We start from the raw sequence: 17,207 nt of genomic DNA, 5'->3' as shown, positions 1-17,207 counted from the left end.
ACAAAAACAAAGTTAGATTTTTTACTAGCGTTAGGACAACTCAGTTAGGAGAACAAGTGAAATGAGAAACTCAATAGAGCACGACATCACAGAAAGGAAGTGCAACGGCACAGGGCAGGGGGCAGACAAGGAAGGGACATGTGCCAGCCTCACTTAAGAGGAACGGTACTTTAGCAGATTTGCATGACGCATGTATTTAGGACTGAAGACTTCAAATGCTATGAGATTCACAACGGTAAGGGACAAGACAGCGAATCTTCCACCACTGCCGCTGTGCTCGGGGGCTCACGAGGCTTCTACTCGAGCCCTTGTCAACAGGCCCCTGGGCCATTCGGGAAGCGCCAGTTTAAACATCCAGGAGCTGGAAGCATTAAACATAGTTCTTCACATGAAGAAAGTGCGAACTTTCTACACTGGAGGTTTAAGAATGAGAAATTAAGGCCGGGCGTGGTGGTTGGTGCACGCCTTTAATCCCAGCACTCAAGAGGCAGAGGTAGGAAGATTGCTGAGAGTTCGGGGCCATCCTGAGGATACAGAATGAATTCCAGGACAGCCTGGGCTAGAGTAAGACTCTATCTCGACCCCCCCCACCAATAATGAGAAATTAAGATAACCCAGTCATTTCCATCATGCTCCACTATTGACACCTCATTAGACTCACCTCTGAGTCTGAGTGGGAGTCCTGGCTGGACGGCTGGGAAAGTGTGGACGAGTCTACGCTGCCCTGGGACAGCGACGGCCAGTCCGCATCCAGCAGGGGCGACTCTTCCCCGGCCGCACCCTGGGGCTCCGTGCCGCTCTCGTCGCTCCTCCTTCGGAACTGCTGCAGGGCTGCGCTGGCAGAGGGGCTCGGGGTTCTCAAGAGCCCGCCAAGACCCCCCGACCAACTGAAGCAATTCCGCCGTGCTCCCAGAGCCGGTGGGGGCGGTGTCCCCGAGAGCCTGCTGTTCTTACAAGATGGAGCCTCGTCATCCGCACGCTCCCTCATGTCACCTGAGATCTCATCACCCGACCTGCCCGTGACATTTGTGTCCACCAGCTTCTGGCCTTCTTTGTCGGAACAACCTGACTCACTGAGATGGGTGGCGTCACAGGTGACAGCAGTCTCTTCCACAGGCCGGCTGCTGGCTTCCTGTGACACACAGTCGGCAAAGCCCGGAGGACTGCAGAAGAACCTGACAGGAAGAAGGGTGTGGTAAGCCCCTGAAGGGTCACACTCAGTCCTTGTAAAATCAAGTACCACAAAGGCCACATCGATCCTGATTGTTTTTAAGCAGAGACAGAGAGAGGGTGAGAGAGAGAATGAATGAACGAGAATAAGAAGAGTGGGCACACTAGGACCTCCAGCCCTTGCAAACTCACTCCAAGCACATGGGCCACTTTGCGCATCTGGCTTTATGTGGGCCCTGGGGAATGGAACCCAGGTTGTTAGGCTTTGCAGGCAAGCAAGTGCCTGAACCAACGAGTCATCTCTCCAGACCCTAAACCCTGAATTTTAATCAGTATAAATTTGATTATGCCAATATTTAAACATTTAGAAACTTATTTGCCTGATGAGCTTTTAGACAGAACTTTAGAAGGCTATAACTATTAAATGCATTTGGAACTCCATTTCTTCCTTTCTTTCCTCCCTTCCTTCCTTTAAAAATACGTATCTATTTATTTGTATGCAGAGATACAGAGAAGAGAGCCAGACAGAGAGCGGGCACAACAGGCAGGGCCCCCAACAGCTTCAAACAAACTCCCGCTTCAGGTGCTACCATGTGTGTCTGGCTTTACGTGGGCACTGGGGAATCAAACCACGGTTGTTGGGTATAGCAGGCAAGAGCCTAAACCATTGCACCATCTCTCCATCCCTGGAACTCCATTCTTTATCTGGACATCCATCACATATGCGCTTTTCCCTAACATTTCTAATTCCCAAACAGAACTCCTTGAGGGCCAGTACTGTTGTAATCTTTAAATATTTGGACAGATGGAAACACACAGCAGAGATGGCAGCTTTCAACTGTGCCTCATATTTGTGTATGCCCACTCGTGCAGGAAGGTCCAGCATCAATCCTCGCTTTCCTTTCACTGCCCTGCTTGTCAGACCAGCTGGCTCTCAACCTTCTCTCTCTACTTCCCATCTCACTGTAGGCACACCGGGATTATAGACACTTACATGTTTCTGTTTGTTTTATGCAGTGCTGGGAACTGTACCCAGGGCCTCCCAGATGCTAGGCAAATGTTCTAAAATTGAGCTATATGCTTAGCTTCATTGTCTCGTATTTTATAGCCAGCAAAGCAAAAGCAATTAGACAGCAGCTCTTCATTTCAGCTGTATTGCTAACACCAAGCTGTCTGGGAATTTGTAGCAGGACACAAACCTACCAGTTTGTTTGATACCTTATAAGTTCTCCAATGACTTTCTTTCTTTCTTTCTTTTTTTCCCCAAGGTAGGGTTTCACTGTAGCCCAGAGTCTCAGGGTGGCCTCGAACTCACAGCGATCCTCCTACCTCTGCCTCCCGAGTGCTGGGATTAACGGTGTGCGCTACCACGCCTGGCCAGTTTTGCTACTTTAAATTCTGATTCAACATGAGGCTGTCCTCTGACCTCCACATGCATCTGCACTCACAAGCACACACAAAGATAACAAAAATAATTTAAAATCTCCATCCAATCAGCCCCACCCTGGATGAAAATCCTCTAAATGCTGCCTGTGTCCTCTAAGAAAGACAAAGTGTTTTCAGTTTAGCACACAAGACAGAGACAGTACCACCACCTACGGTCAATAAAGTAACAGTTATTTATGCGTTTTTACCGTGTACCAGGGATGCTGCAGGCAGTTCACTTACTGTAATCCTCTGATTCTCAACAACTTGAAGTTGTTATAACTCTTAGTCCTATCCCCCCTTTCCCATTATTGTAGGCTGGGAGGTAAACGAACAGAGTAAAACATTCTATCCAGTAGCCCCCCAGCCCATTTCAATGTCCCAAAGCCTAATTACCAGAACAGGGAGGCTGCCTGAGCTGAGCTCAACACTTTGGACGGCCTGCTTTTCAAAAGTGGATAGTAAGTGACTCTGAGGTCCACTGTGCAAGCAGACCCCTCATGAATGAACATGCAGGTTGACATCCACGTGGCCCCACTCCCGGGTCTAAATCCCTCATGCCCAAGTTATACCGACTCTTCAGAATCTCACCGTCACCCATTCACAAGGGCCAGTCTGATCTTTGCACACCTCCTTTTGCCTTCGTCTATCTTCGTTGCATGGCCAACCGAAAGTCAGCCCTTCCCAGACAAAAAGCCCTTAAGTGTGACCTTTCACCTGAGAAAGACTAACCTTTCCTCACCTTGCTGAACCGTCCCAACCTTCTGGCTGTAGTAACAGCAGCAGCAGACATAAACTGCCCACCTCACCCCCTCCTCTGCTCAAGCAGTTTGGTTTTACTGGGAACATCCTGAGCACCAGTGTATTTATTTTCTGTTCATTTACACCTCAGTAGAGCCACCCAACCCTCATCCCTTCCCAACACTGTTCCAGCTTGAGATTCCCTTTGAACACCCTCAAAATGCCTTACACGGGCTCTAATCACTGTTCTTACCACACTGTGCACATGTACCCATTTTTCCAGCTGGACGACAGGTGTCAAGAACGAATCTACGTCTTTCTCACCCTGGTAACAGCAGCACCTGGCATGTCTGGTTCTCAGACACTACTGCAACTCGAGTCATCGACATTGTAGTATACACCTGGAAGCACCTTCCCAAAACCACAGAATGGAAACAATGGAAAATGTAAAGAGAGCCCCCAATACAACAGAATTGTAGGGTTCTGTGTGGCTGGGTTACAAAGCAGAAGAGGGAACCACAACATGCTTCGGTCAGAACTAAGACAACCATGCAAAGCTCCAACTTGCGACGGCTCATGCAGAGCACAAATTAAGTGGAGGCCTAAGGAGATGGTTCAACAGGAACACAACGCGCAGTTCAAGCCCGAGCACCCAGGGTCAGGTTCCAGAGTCCTGCTGGCTAAGAAGGCTGGCCACATCAATGAGTTCAGTTCACCGAGAGACCTTGTCATACAACATGGTGGGAGACGGAGGACACCCAATATTGGCCCCAGGCCTCCACACGCACCTGCACACACACGTACAAACATGTATCCCTACATATCACACACACACACGCAAAAAAATTTAAGTTTAAAAGACACAATATGGGCTGGAAAGATGGCTTAGCGGTTAAGCGCTTGCCTGTGAAGCCTACGGACCCCGGTTCGAGGCTCGGTTCCCCAGGTCCCACATTAGCCAGATGCACAAGGGGGTGCACGCGTCTGGAGTTCATTTGCAGAGGCTGGAAGCCCTGGCGCGCCCATTCTCTCTCTCTCCCTCTATCTGTCTTTCTCTCTGTGCCTGTCGCTCTCAAATAAATAAATAAATAAATAAATAAATAAATAAATAAATGACACAATATATTTAATAAAGTCCAGGCTGACCTGGTATTCACTATGAAGTCTCAAGTTGGCCTTGAACTCGCAGCGATCCTACCTCTGCCTCCCAAGTGCTGGGATTAAAGCGTGCACCACTACACCCAGCTTAAGGTGGAAAACTTTTAAGCAACACATGTCAGGAACTGTCAGTACATGACAAGACTATAATCGGATTAAGGAAGGTTCTATCCTGCTTCTCGAGCCAAGACAAAACAAAGAACAGATATAGGACAGATAAACGACATTCTGCAGATAGAACTATACCTGCTTCTGGTTCCCGGAACCACGACCGCTCCACTCTCTTCATTCTTCCTCTGTAAAAATGTTGCAAACTTATTTCTTGTTGTAGGTGGCTTGCTTATATTTGTCACACGAGTGTTCCTATCATCCTGGCTGGGTGCAAACACTTCAGAAGGGCTCAGTGACTGATTATTCCCACAGCTATTTTTCATCTTCTTTGTGAATGAAAGAGAATACTGATTCATCAGATCATCTTCTGACAGCTCTTCTAAATGAAAACAAAATTGCCTGTGAATAGTGACTGTCAACGTGACAGGACCTAGAATGACCTGGGGGATGAAGTTGATAAAGTTAATTATGGGCAGCACCCTACCATGGCTGAGGTCCTGGACCACCTAAAAAGGGGAGAGCTGGCTGAGCAGCAGAGTGCATCTTGTAGTCCTCACTACTGCCTCCCTGTGAAGTGACACTGGCCCCAGCTCCTGCTCCCACCAGACTTCCCCTAAAATCTGTAACCCAAAACAAACCCTTTCTGTCCTTCAGTGGCTCACGGTCAGGTGTTTTGTCCCAGCAATGAGAAAGCACTTTATTTCACCTCTAGTTGGATATATGGCCTTAGTTTTATAGCACTGGGGAACAAACAAGTCTTTGTACATGCCAAGCAAGGGCTCTACCACCAGCCTATATAATATCCAGTCCTACTTTTTCTTTTTATATTAAAAGAAATTATGAGCTGGAAATGGTGGTGCATGCCTTTAATCCTAGCACTTCAGAAGCAGAGGCAGGAGGATTGCCATGAGCTCGAGGCCAGCCTGAGACTACATAGTGAATTCCAGGTCAGCCTGGGCTAGAGTGAAACCCTACCTCAAAAAATAAATAAATAAATAAATAAATAAATAAAAAATAAAAAAATCATGCCTCACAAAAGAAAACATAAGGACAACTGAAACCAAGTGTCCCAATTTCATAAACTGGCTGAAGTTTAATGTCAACTATCTGTATGAATTAATATGGACTTCCCTAATCAAATTGCCAAGCATATTAATTCTGTATGGCTATATATTTATTTATTTATTTTTAAATGCTTAATTTTGGATTTTAAAAAACTCAGGCGGGGGGGGGGCGGGAGGGAACTTACACATAAAGATAGGATCTCACTCTAGCCCAGGCTGACCTGGAATTCACTATGTAGTCCCAGGGTGGCCTCGAACTCATAGTGATCCTCCTACCTCTGCCTCCCGAGTGCTGGGATTAAAGGTGTGCGCCACCACGCCTGGCTCTGATTTTTTAATGTGCCAGGACAACCAGCAGCTGTTCATTCATCCACACCGTCTCTGTGCCGTGCCTCTGAGGGGCCTGTGACTGTTCGAGCTCGGCCCTCACCACCGCGCCGAGGCCTGGGCGGTGCCTGTGGGGGCGCACCCATGCCACCGGAGGAAACTACAAGGAGCGGTGGCTGTGGGGGCGCACCCGTGCCACCGGAGGAAAGTACAAGGAGCAGCAGGACAGAGGCGGGGCCCGACACGGAGAACAAGGTCAGCGCTGAGCGCTTTAAATCAGGCCCACTTGTTTCAGTCTGAAAAGCTGCCCCTGAAGCACATGCGCTCACTTACTGCATAATCTTTGAGAGGCTGGTCAGACAGGGTGGATGGGCAGCACAGGGAAGCTGCCCAGACACTGGAGAAAATACCCAAACTTTAAAAACACATCGATTTTTCAAAGCTAAGGATTGGTAAGCTTCATCCTTGGCAAAAGCTAATCTCTTTGTTAAACAGGGCACCTGAAGAGGAGAAGGAATAAAAAGAAGAATCTAGGGACCCTCACAAGGCTTCTCCAAGAAGCAGACATGCCCGATTAACCTGCTATGGTTATGACAGGCTGTTAGTACAGCTATTTTAGGGGAAATTCCATAAATTGAGCTTATCTCAAATTTGCCAGGAAACCTCAGGGCCTCACACCGTCTTAGTGGACAGTGCAGAGCTGTGCCCATTATGTCTGAGGGTCAGCAGCAAGCTGAGAGCCCAGGACTGTAGAGAACTGGTCCTGCACCACAGTTTCCTTTGCTTGCTATAATTCAAATTCCATTAAGCATTTTATGGGCAAATACAATGTAACTGAAACTTTCACTCCAAGGGAGGCATAATTTTGTAACAATGTAACCCACACCTAACTTTGAGGTAGCGCTGCTCTCGGCAGCTGGAGGAATTCCACTCTAAGCTCAGCAAACGCCAGAAAACCACAGCGGGCTAATGAAAGCGAACGCAGTCTTAGCAGTTTCTCAGGGAAGGGATGTGAGTGCCACAACTTCAAGTATTTGTTATTGTGCGGTAAGCAGGCCACACATCAGCAACATGCTCGCTGTAATGGCTTGACAAGTGTTTATGAAACGTATCGTAGCTGGGAAGGCGGCTCCCAGCGGACAGAGCGCTTGCTGCACAAGCGTCGAGGGCCTGAGGTCTGATATCCAGACCCGCAAACAAACAGCTGGGTTCTGTGGGCTTCGTGCTACTAGACTAATGTATAAAAATCAATTGTATTTCTATAGACTAATGTATAAAAATCAATTGTATTTCTATAGACTAGCATGAACAATGCAAAGTGAAGTTAAAAATACTACCTATAAAAGGACCAAAAATTGGAAATGTAAGGAGAGCTGGCCTATCCACTTAAATTCCTATGACCTTTGTTTGTTTGTTTGTTTGTTTTTTGCTTTTCTAGGTAAGGTTTTGCTCTAGTGCAGGCTGACCTAGAATTTACTCCAGAGTGCTGGGATTAAAGGTGTGTACCACCACTCCTGGCTCTATTTTCTTTTTAAAAGATTTTGCTTTATTGGCCAGCACAGAGAGAGAGAGAGAGAGAGAGAGAGAGAGAGAGAGAGAGACAGACAGACAGACAGACAGAGAGAAAGAGAGGGAAAGAGAAAGAAAAGAGAGACGGAGAGAATGAGTGCACCAGAGCCTCTAGTCGTTGCAAGCACACTTCAGATTCACGTGCCACTTTGTGCATCTGGCTTTACATGGGTACTGAGGAACCAAACTCGGGTCATTAGGCTTTGCAGACAAACACCTTAACCGCTGAGCTATCTCTCTAGCACTGACAAACTAATTCTAAAACTTATATGGAAACATGAAGAACACAACTCAGTGTTTTTCTCCAGAGCAGAACATACTCAGGGGAAATATACACTACCTGGTTTCACGCTGTTCTAAAACTATGCAGGAACCAGAGTCTAATGTAAGGACCAGTACGTAAGGAGGCAACATGCAGAAAAGAGTTCAATAAGGGCTCACACCCCCAGTGCCGACTGATTTCCAACCACTGTGCCAAGGCAGTTAAGTTGGGAAGGAAAACTTCTTGTTTGTTTTGTTTTAATGGAAAGAAATAGTTTATTTCAGCTTACAGTTGGAAAATGTTTTAAGAAACAGTACTGGACAACAGGACTGCCATGTAGCAAGCAAGGAGCTTGGATCCTTATTTCACATCATCATACATAAGAATAAGAGAGCTGGAGGAATGACTCATTGGTTAAAGGTGCTTGCTTATAAAACCTGATGGTCTGAGTTCAATTCCCCAGTACCCATATAAAGCCAGATACACAAAGTAGCACATAGGTCTGCAGTTTGTTTGTAGAGGCAAGAGAACCTGGTGCGTGTGTGTGCGTGCACACACACACACAGATAGAGAGAGGGAGAGAGAGTGGGCATGCTAAAACCTCCAACCACCGCCAGCAAACTCCAGATGCATGTGCCACCATGCATCAGGCTTTATGTGGGTACTGGGGAATTGAACCGGGGCCATTAGGCTTTGCAGGAAGGTGCCTTAACTGCTGAGCCATCTCTCCAGCCCCCAGTAAAATTTTTTTTTTTTAAATAAGAATTAAGCGCAAATGGATCAGAGGCCTAAATATAAGAACCGAAACTATGAAACCTCTAGGAAAACAAAACAAAACAGAAGAGAACCTGAGTGACAGTCAGCCTGAAAAAGAACTCTTTAACTGTGACCAATAGTCCTTAGTACATCACAGATGTGCAAGACATACCACTTCTTGGTCTCTTCACCACAGAAGATTTCCCGGGAAGACGTAATCCCTTAGCACCAATCCTTTGTTTAAAGCTCACAGGACTTGGATTTTCCTTCAGCTGTGAAGCATGTGGAACAGTATTCAAGTCAAGTCCAGGGCAGCAACTCCTATGCCAAATGCTACTGGCAGCAGATGACTTCTGACAGGCTTTGTCATCCCAACCATGACTTCTGGTGGGGGCAGGCTGGGAACGCATAAGGAAAGGGTTACATGAATGAGAAAAGCAATCACGCCACTGCCTTCTACATCAGCATGAATCAAATAAAAAATAAAATCAAGTTCAATGCCTGGCCACAAGCATCAGGGACAACTGGCGTGCTTATGGATACTGGTTTAGGATGTTGTAGGTCTCCTTACCTTATTCCACTGTCATCCCTCCCAATAAAGCTTGCATTTAAAACAAACAAAAAAAAGCTTTTGAGCTGGGCCAGGTGATACAGGCCTACAATTGCAGCAACTTAGGAGGTTGAGGCAGGAGGAAAGAAAGTTCAAGACATGCCTACACTAGAGTGAGGTCAGAGTCAAACTGGACAACGTAGTGAAACCCTGTTTCAAAACAGAAAAATAAATAAATAAGAAGTAAAAGGTTTGAGGATATAGTTCAGTGGTGGAGTGCTTGCCTAACATGGGAAACCCCGAGTTCAATCTAGTATTACAAAAAAAAAAGGTGTGTGGGGGGGATTAAAAGGTTCTGATGAAGTACCTGTTCTCTAATAACATTGTTTTGAGACTTAAGACTTCTCTACTAAACAGGAAACAGGTTTCATGTTTCTAGGTTGGTTTCTCTTCTGAATCAAACTACCCACTCATAGTTAAGACATAAAAATTAAAGCTCCTTGAAATAAACAGTATAAGAAATGAGATTAGGATTGAAGATATGTAGTAAATCTGATTTACAAAAATTTGATGTTATTTCAAGTAGTCAGCTATCCTAGCTAGATTTTTTGCATTATTTAAAGATTATTATTATTACTCATTTTGAGATATGACCCCATATAGCCTAGGCTGGCCTAAGTCCTCTTGCCTCCACTTCCCAAGTGCTCGGATTACTGGCATGTGCCACCATTCTTGGCTAAAAATTAGATGAATGTAAGCCAGACAACCTAGGTTTACAAATCACTACCCTGTATCACACCAAACTTTGGTACCATCCCGAGAAAGCAAAGGCTACTTTGGTCTACCGCAAGTCTCGCATGGAACTTCTGAGAAAGGACTTCCTGCCAGTTAGTACTAGCAAGCACCCACTCAACCCAAGTGCTCACAATGACAGCACACTGCAAAACCCAACGACCTGCTAAGAAGATGTCAATGATATTCCAAAAGACCAGATGAGCTGGAGGCAAACACAAAACCTGATGTTACCCGAGGCGCGAATCCCATCAAACAAATCTCTGCATGCACAGGAATCAAATTTAAGCCTTTCACTTGATGAAAAGAAAATGAAACATGACAGCATTTAAGATAGTCTCTGAGAATTAACAAGGAAGGTGATCTGAGGGATGAGGATAGAAAAACAGCCTTGGCAGTACAGGTTCTTGTCACTAGATCTCACATATGGCTTCCTGAAAGAGAAGTAGGCAAGGAGAATTCCAAACCAGGATAAATCTGACTTGGTGTATAATTAATTTTCCTATAAAAATGAAAGGTCTGACATGGATTTGGGCTTCGGTGTCATGGCCATTTTACTAATCCACAATTTTCATATTCATAATTGAACACATTCAATATAACCAACCATTTTTGAGTTCCTGAGACCAAAAGCTTAAGAATCATTCCTGGTGCAATTATAATATCATGACTTTCAATGTGTAATGACAGCAGAGTTAACATTTTTCAGACAACTGTTTTCAAAACAAAATCCTCTGAAACAAGCAAGAAATACAAACTCCATCAGTGGTATCCTTTTTTTTCTTTCTAATCTAGAATGTACCTTTTGTAATGAAGATACTTAGAAACTAGAAAAGACACTATCCACATGCCTAAAAGATTCAGAAGTGATTTCAAACCTGAGTGTCTCCACAAAGGAACAGCAGCTTCAGAGAGGCGCAGAGGGGATGCTCAGTATGTAAAGTGCTTGCCTCACAAGCATGAGGACCGGAGCCTGGGCCCCAGCACCAGACGCGATGGCACATGCCTGTAATCAGTGTTTGGGAGGTGGACAGAGGAAAATCCCTGCGGCTTGCTGGCTGGACGGCCTAGTCAGTCAGTGAGACTCTGTCTCAAGAAACAAGGTGGAGAACAACCAAGGACGACACCTGAGGTTGGCCTCTGGCCTCCACACACACCCACACATGTGCATGCATACCATAACACACGCATACTTAGAGACTTCATAGAGAGCAGAGATAATACAAACAGAAGAAAATGTCAAGGAAATTAATATTCTCGGATTTGAGATTACATTCCTGATACAGAGTCCTTTAAAAAAAAAACAGTGCAGTTACACAAATAGCCCTTTTCTGCAATGGCAGAAGTGTTCTGTGCCATCCAATGTGGTAGCTACTCACAAAAAAGCACTTGAAGATGGCCAATGCAACTTCAGAACTAAGAATATAATCAAATAGCCATACATCAAAAGTGGCTACCACACTGGACAGAGCCAAATTAGCAGATAGAATAAGGACCCAGCAACTTAAATGGAAGGCTTATGTAGTCTCAGCTGACTGACACAGTTCACTTTTGGAGTCACTGTGAAGGGCACTGTGAGGTTCTCTTGCCAGGCTTGGCTTACTTCAGCTGACAAGTCAAGTGCTTGGTAGAACCATATCCAACACTAGAATCAAAGGTGTGCATCATGCAAGTTGTTTCTAATGTACATGCTGCATGGATACAGAAATGCTTACTAAGCAGATATGCCTTTAGTCACAGTTCTTGAGACATAACTAGAGGCACACACTAAAACATTACCATGGCAGTGTCTGGACTGTAGTCATCGATCTGCTCATTAGTGTTTATGTCTCTATTTCCAAGCGCTATCTGCAGGGCTAGCGAGTCGTCAATATACCTAGGTTCATAAGGTTAAGGAAAAAAACTGCCTTTATTAGCAGGCAACCAAATGATGCTGTACAGATACAAACATATTCTGGGAGTCACAGAAAATCTCGGCACTTTATGACTAAAACGAAGCCCACTCTCCTTCCACATCAACAATACTGAAAGCACAGGCACACTGTTGTGTGTCCTTGCAGGAGCTGGCCACCGCCTGCAGGGAAGCCACGAGTCACTGCCTTGCTTTTAAGGGAGGTCTGGGGAATGTCCCAGCCACCATTTATTTAAGTGGCTCGGGGCTCTGTATCAGCCCGAATTCTGGCAGAAAATGGCCACAGGAAGGCATTCTTCCTGAGTGCACTCAAGCCCTGTTGCTGGCCCAAGAGCATGTCCCATGAGTGAGTGATCTGGTGCCCACACCTGTTAAGTCTATCTGGGTAACTGCATACTATGGCAGATGGCCCTCAGGTTTATAAACAAAAACTTGAACTTAATTTTCACTACCATAGTAGTTAAGATGAACTAAATAGGGTAGTTACTATAAAAGAAAAAACTCACTAAAAATATCGTGTTACTACTACTACTAATAGTACTGGAGAAAGAAGTGAAAATCCAACCATGGTGGTTCAGAAAGGATACCGCCCAGCGTAAGTGAGTGTTTCAGGATCTACGTCATCTTCATAGGCATTCAGAGGGACCAGTTTCCTTTTGACAGGATCAAACACCAGTTGATAAAGGAAAGTATTGTTGGCACGAATAAATCCTTTGATATAATCCTCCGGTACTGTTATATTCATCTTGAGATAATGTCCAATTTTCTTGATAACCTAACAACAGATGCAAAAACATTTCTTCTATAGCTGAAGAGCAGGGAATGCATTAGCCTAAAGACAAACATTCGCAAGTGAGTAAACTCAAAAATCAACTGCTTTCATCTATACAAAAACCAGTAGTCATAAAACAGAACCATGTTATACCACTTAAAATCCTGCCTTATAGCCAGTATTTTCTTTGGCTGTTTTCTTTTTATTAATACAAAAACCAAAGTTCTACATGATGTTTTTATAGGTGTAGCATTAAAATACACTATCCATCCTCTTTAATTCAGAAGATAAAAAACAAAACCCAAATTAGGAGAATTGAAATAACATATTGGCCTGGAAGTACACACCCAAAGTCCCAGTACTTGGGAGGTAGAGGCAAAAGTTCAAGGTCATCCTCAGCTACATAAAACCTTTCTTCAACAAAACAATTCAAGAATTCTTATATTCCATTTTTCAAACAAAATCAACATTCTAATTTGTATTAGTCACGGATGCTTAAGGCTGAATGCATCCTAAGCACTATGCAACCATATACCATAAAATGACCTTTTTCTTTTTTTGCTGTTGTTTTGAGAGAAGGCATCACATTGCTTAGGCTGGCCTCAAACTTGCCTTGTAAAGAATGGCCTTGAACTCCCGCTTCTCCTTCCCCACCTCCCAACACAATGCCTCAGTGGTCTCAATGGACTCAAGGCCATCTTGTTTATGTAAGCTTACCTGATGATGTTCACTAAACAATAGAACTCCCCCACGACATGTTTCTTGGAACATATCTTGTCATTAAATGATATACGATTGTGTATCAAACTTACAGATGAAGGGAAGACCCAGGGAACTGAAGACCACAGGCTATTTTTTTAGAGAGAGAGTGTGTGTGTGTGTGTGTATGTATTTTTCCATATAGACCATAGACATGCTTTTAAGATTCCTAAATGGGCCTCAGCTTCTAACCTGGAACTCTTTCCATTCTAACATCTCACTCTTAGGCTCAAGGATTGACTCTCTGCACTCCTGAAACAGAACACAGGGCTTCCACTCCACAGATGCTAAGGGACTGAAGACCTATCCAACGGCCGGTTGGGGGGAGGGATTTGTAATGTGTATCATTTTAAGGTAAACACAGGTAAGAAACTCCGGAGCACTGATGATGGCGTCTGAGTTCCCCAGGGGATAAATGCCATCTGAAGCGAAGTGAGATGGAGGTGGAGATGCGAACCCACTGACTTTTATCAAGCCAACTTACAGATCTATTCTCTCATGTTTTAAGTTTTGAAAAATGCAGTTACTTGGGCTCGAGAGATGGCTTAGTGGTTAAGCACTTGCCTGTGAAGCCTAAGGACCCTAGTTCAAGGCTCGATTCCCCAGGACCCCCCGTTAGCCATATGCACAAGGGGGCACATGCATCTGGAGTTCGTTTGCAATGGCTGGAGGCCCTGGTGTCCCCACTGTCTCCCCCCCCCCCCTGTGCCTCTTTCTGTCTCTGTCTGTCACTCTCAAATAAATAAATAAAGACATTTTTTTAAAGGCATGCTATTTAGGTTAATATATTATTCATTTCAACAAATACTCAAATTTTTGTTTTCTTCATTTTCCTTCAGTTCATAGTAATTGCTACAGTTTATATAAATAAAAATCATTACCACAGGGCTGGAGAGATGGCTTAGCAGTTCAGGCATTTGCCTGCGAAGCCTAAAGATCCAGATTCAATTTCCAGTACCTACATAAGCCAGATGCACAAGGTGGCACATGTGTCTGGAGTTCGTTTGCAGTGGCTAGAGGCCCTGGCACATACATTCTCTCTATCTGCCTCTTTCTCTGTGTCTTGCTCTCAAATACATAAATAAATAAATAAAATATCAAAATATAATCATTACCACGAGGAGTAAGGAGATGCTTAGACTACAAAGTATGAGAATCACTGCTCCTTGGCGAAAGGACAGAGGTCAAAAGAGTGCGTCTAACCTTAACCCCAAATATTTTGCCAATTAGTCTTTATTTTAAAAATTTACTATCAGCTTTCAAGTGTTCAAAACATGGTTCTTCAACTATTTTGTTTTGTATTTTTGTATGTGCATGTAGAAGGTATGTGATGTGTGCAATATGTGTGTGTGCACGTGCATGGATCGTGTGTACCCTATGCGCGGGTGATGGCCAGAGGACTCGGTGTGGTTCCTCTCCATCACTCATCTGTTTTCCTGAGATGGAATCGCTCAGTGACTCCAGAGTCTGTTGTCTTCACGAGTCTCTGCAACCCTCTGGTCTTTGCTTCCCATAGGACTGGACTTACAGAAGTGTGTGGCCACACTCAGCTGTTTACATGGGTCCGAGGACATCTACCTCAGGCAGTCTCCAATCCCCACGACTGCAAAGAAAATGCTCTTAATGGCTGAGCCATCTCTCCAGCCCCATCATCCAACATCTGTGTTAAATGCTGCAACCAGAGTTCAAGTGTTTTAGTCTTTTTTTTTTTTGTCCTTGCCCTCTCAATAATATAACATGCTATTGACATTGTATCCAAAACCCACATTTTGAGCCGGGCGTGGTGGTGCATGCCTTTGATCCCAGCACTCAGGAAGAGACAGGAGGATCGTCTTGAGTTCAAGGCCACCTTGAGACTACATAGTGAATTCCATCCAGGTCAGCCTGAGCTCGAGTGAGACACTACCTCGAAAAACAAACAAACAAACAAAAACCCACATTTTGAGTTCGTTCTATGACTTAACAAATACTTGAAAACCTGAGATGGAGCATGGTCTCTCTTACCTTTACAATATCTGGGTTGTTGGCCAGTCTTAGTACTTTGCATGCCTTTGCTAGCCCAATCCCACGCAGGGAGGAGAGGTAGTCACAGCCTGAGAGAATACACATGTAGCGGAACTTCTCTTCCGTGAACACATCCCCGAGCTGCTTGCACATTCCCAGCCGAGCCTGGTCAATCTCTAGTCCATTTCCAAACTGGTCCATTTTTAAAATAACCTTCAAAAGAAACAAGAACTGCTATTATCTAGAGAGTTCACTGGTATATTGTCATTATCTCATCTACTGCAATAATTCTAAGCAATCTTTCTTTTTTTTTTATTTATTTTTTAAATTTTTTTTTTGTTCATTTTATTTATTTATTTGAAAGATACAGACAGAGAAAGAGGCAGAGAGAGAAAGAGGGAGAGAGAGAGAGAATGGGCGTGCCAGGGCCTCCCGCCACTGCAAACGAACTCCAGACGCGTGCGCCCCCTTGTGCATCTGGCTAACGTGGGTTCTGGGGAATCGAGCCTCGAACCGGGGTCCTTAGGCTTCACAGGCAAACGCTTAACCGCTAAGCCATCTCTCCAGCCCAATTCTAAGCAATCTTTCTTGCGCTGCACTGTAACACTGAAAGACAGGCATTTCTTTGTATGTGTTGTTGCGTCCTAAAGTAACCAACTTTTTTATTATTAAAGTGGTATTTGCCTATTAAAGGAAACTTAGGATGCACAAAAATTTAAGAAAACAGAAATTGTTTAGGCCTTACTTATTAACCTCTATCCATATTAACCTTTTGATGTAGATCTTTCTGATTATCTATAAAGACACAGATAATGGGCTAGAGAGATGGCTTAACAACTAAGGCACTTGCCTGTGAAACCTAAGGACCCAGGTTCGATTCCCCAGCACCCACTTAAGCCAGAAAGCCCAAGGTGGCACATGAATCTGGATTTCATTTGCAGTGGCTAAAGGCCCTGGTGCACCCACTCTCTCTCTCTCTCAAAAATAAATATTTTTTAAAAGATACAGATAACATAAATACTATAGCTATTAAAAAATAAGGCTATTCTATGGTTTTGTATCTTTCTTTATATCATGATCAACTCTTAAAATGTTCTGTAGATGATTCTAAATAACTAAATAACAATCTTGCTAGAAAATAAGTTAATTTACTTACTTAGTTAAAAAACATACGTAAGGCAATGTTAGCATTATTAAAAGGTGAAAACTGGTCAGGCCCAGTGGCAGAGACCTGTAAACTTACTTACTCAGGATGCTATGGCAGAAGGATCACAAGTTCAGAGCCTGTTAGGGCTACAGAGTGAGTTCAAGACCAGCCAGCCTAGGCAACTTGGAAAGACCCTAACATAAACTAAAAAGTAAAAAAGGGCTGGAGATGTTGCTCAGTGTTAGAACATTTGCCTAGCAAGTGCAAGGCTCTGGGTATGATCACCAGCAGCCCCCTACCTCACACACACACACACACACACACACACACACACACACACACACACACGGAGCCTGTGGAAGACGACAAAGCTCTCCAATTTGAGGAGTCCAGGATTCTTAAAGCAAGAAGCAGCAAAGATAAAAATGATTATAAAAATACATGAAAAGTAAAATATTGAATAGAACAATTAGCTAGGAGAGGAAAAAATTCTGCTCTTGATTCACACAACTCTCTCTTTTTTTGAGACGCGACCTCATGTAATTCAGGTTGCCTCAAACTCACTCACTCAGCCAGGGATGACTATGAACCCTCTGATCCTCCTGCCTCCACTTCCCATGGGCTGGGGTTACAGGCACACTGCATTGTAACCAGTTTTTGCACTTTGTGCTTAGGACTGAACCCAGCA

At 44.3% G+C, this 17,207-nt stretch overlaps 1 protein-coding gene and 1 non-coding gene across 2 annotated transcripts in view; both read right to left on the bottom strand.

The window, feature by feature from the left end:
- Exo1 (exonuclease 1) overlaps nucleotides 1–17,207 on the bottom strand; it is a 28,817-nt gene that overhangs the window by 3,707 nt on the left and 7,903 nt on the right. The window contains exons 6-11 of the mRNA XM_004653275.2: nucleotides 15,373–15,585; nucleotides 12,425–12,612; nucleotides 11,705–11,801; nucleotides 8,756–8,981; nucleotides 4,741–4,984; nucleotides 662–1,175 (exon numbers count right to left, since the gene is read on the bottom strand). Coding sequence (XP_004653332.2) covers nucleotides 662–1,175; nucleotides 4,741–4,984; nucleotides 8,756–8,981; nucleotides 11,705–11,801; nucleotides 12,425–12,612; nucleotides 15,373–15,585 — 1,482 coding nt within the window. The remainder of the gene's footprint in view (nucleotides 1–661; nucleotides 1,176–4,740; nucleotides 4,985–8,755; nucleotides 8,982–11,704; nucleotides 11,802–12,424; nucleotides 12,613–15,372; nucleotides 15,586–17,207) is intronic.
- On the bottom strand, nucleotides 2,905–3,033 carry LOC123457826. Its single transcript, XR_006635189.1, has one exon. It is a non-coding gene; the product is annotated as a small nucleolar RNA SNORA36 family (small nucleolar RNA).

Source organism: Jaculus jaculus, chromosome 1 (genome assembly GCF_020740685.1).
Source record: "Jaculus jaculus isolate mJacJac1 chromosome 1, mJacJac1.mat.Y.cur, whole genome shotgun sequence".
Classification (NCBI taxonomy): Eukaryota; Metazoa; Chordata; class Mammalia; order Rodentia; family Dipodidae; genus Jaculus; species Jaculus jaculus.
The sequence above is the reverse complement of the archived record's forward strand: the minus strand, read 5'-3'. Positions and strand labels throughout refer to the sequence as shown.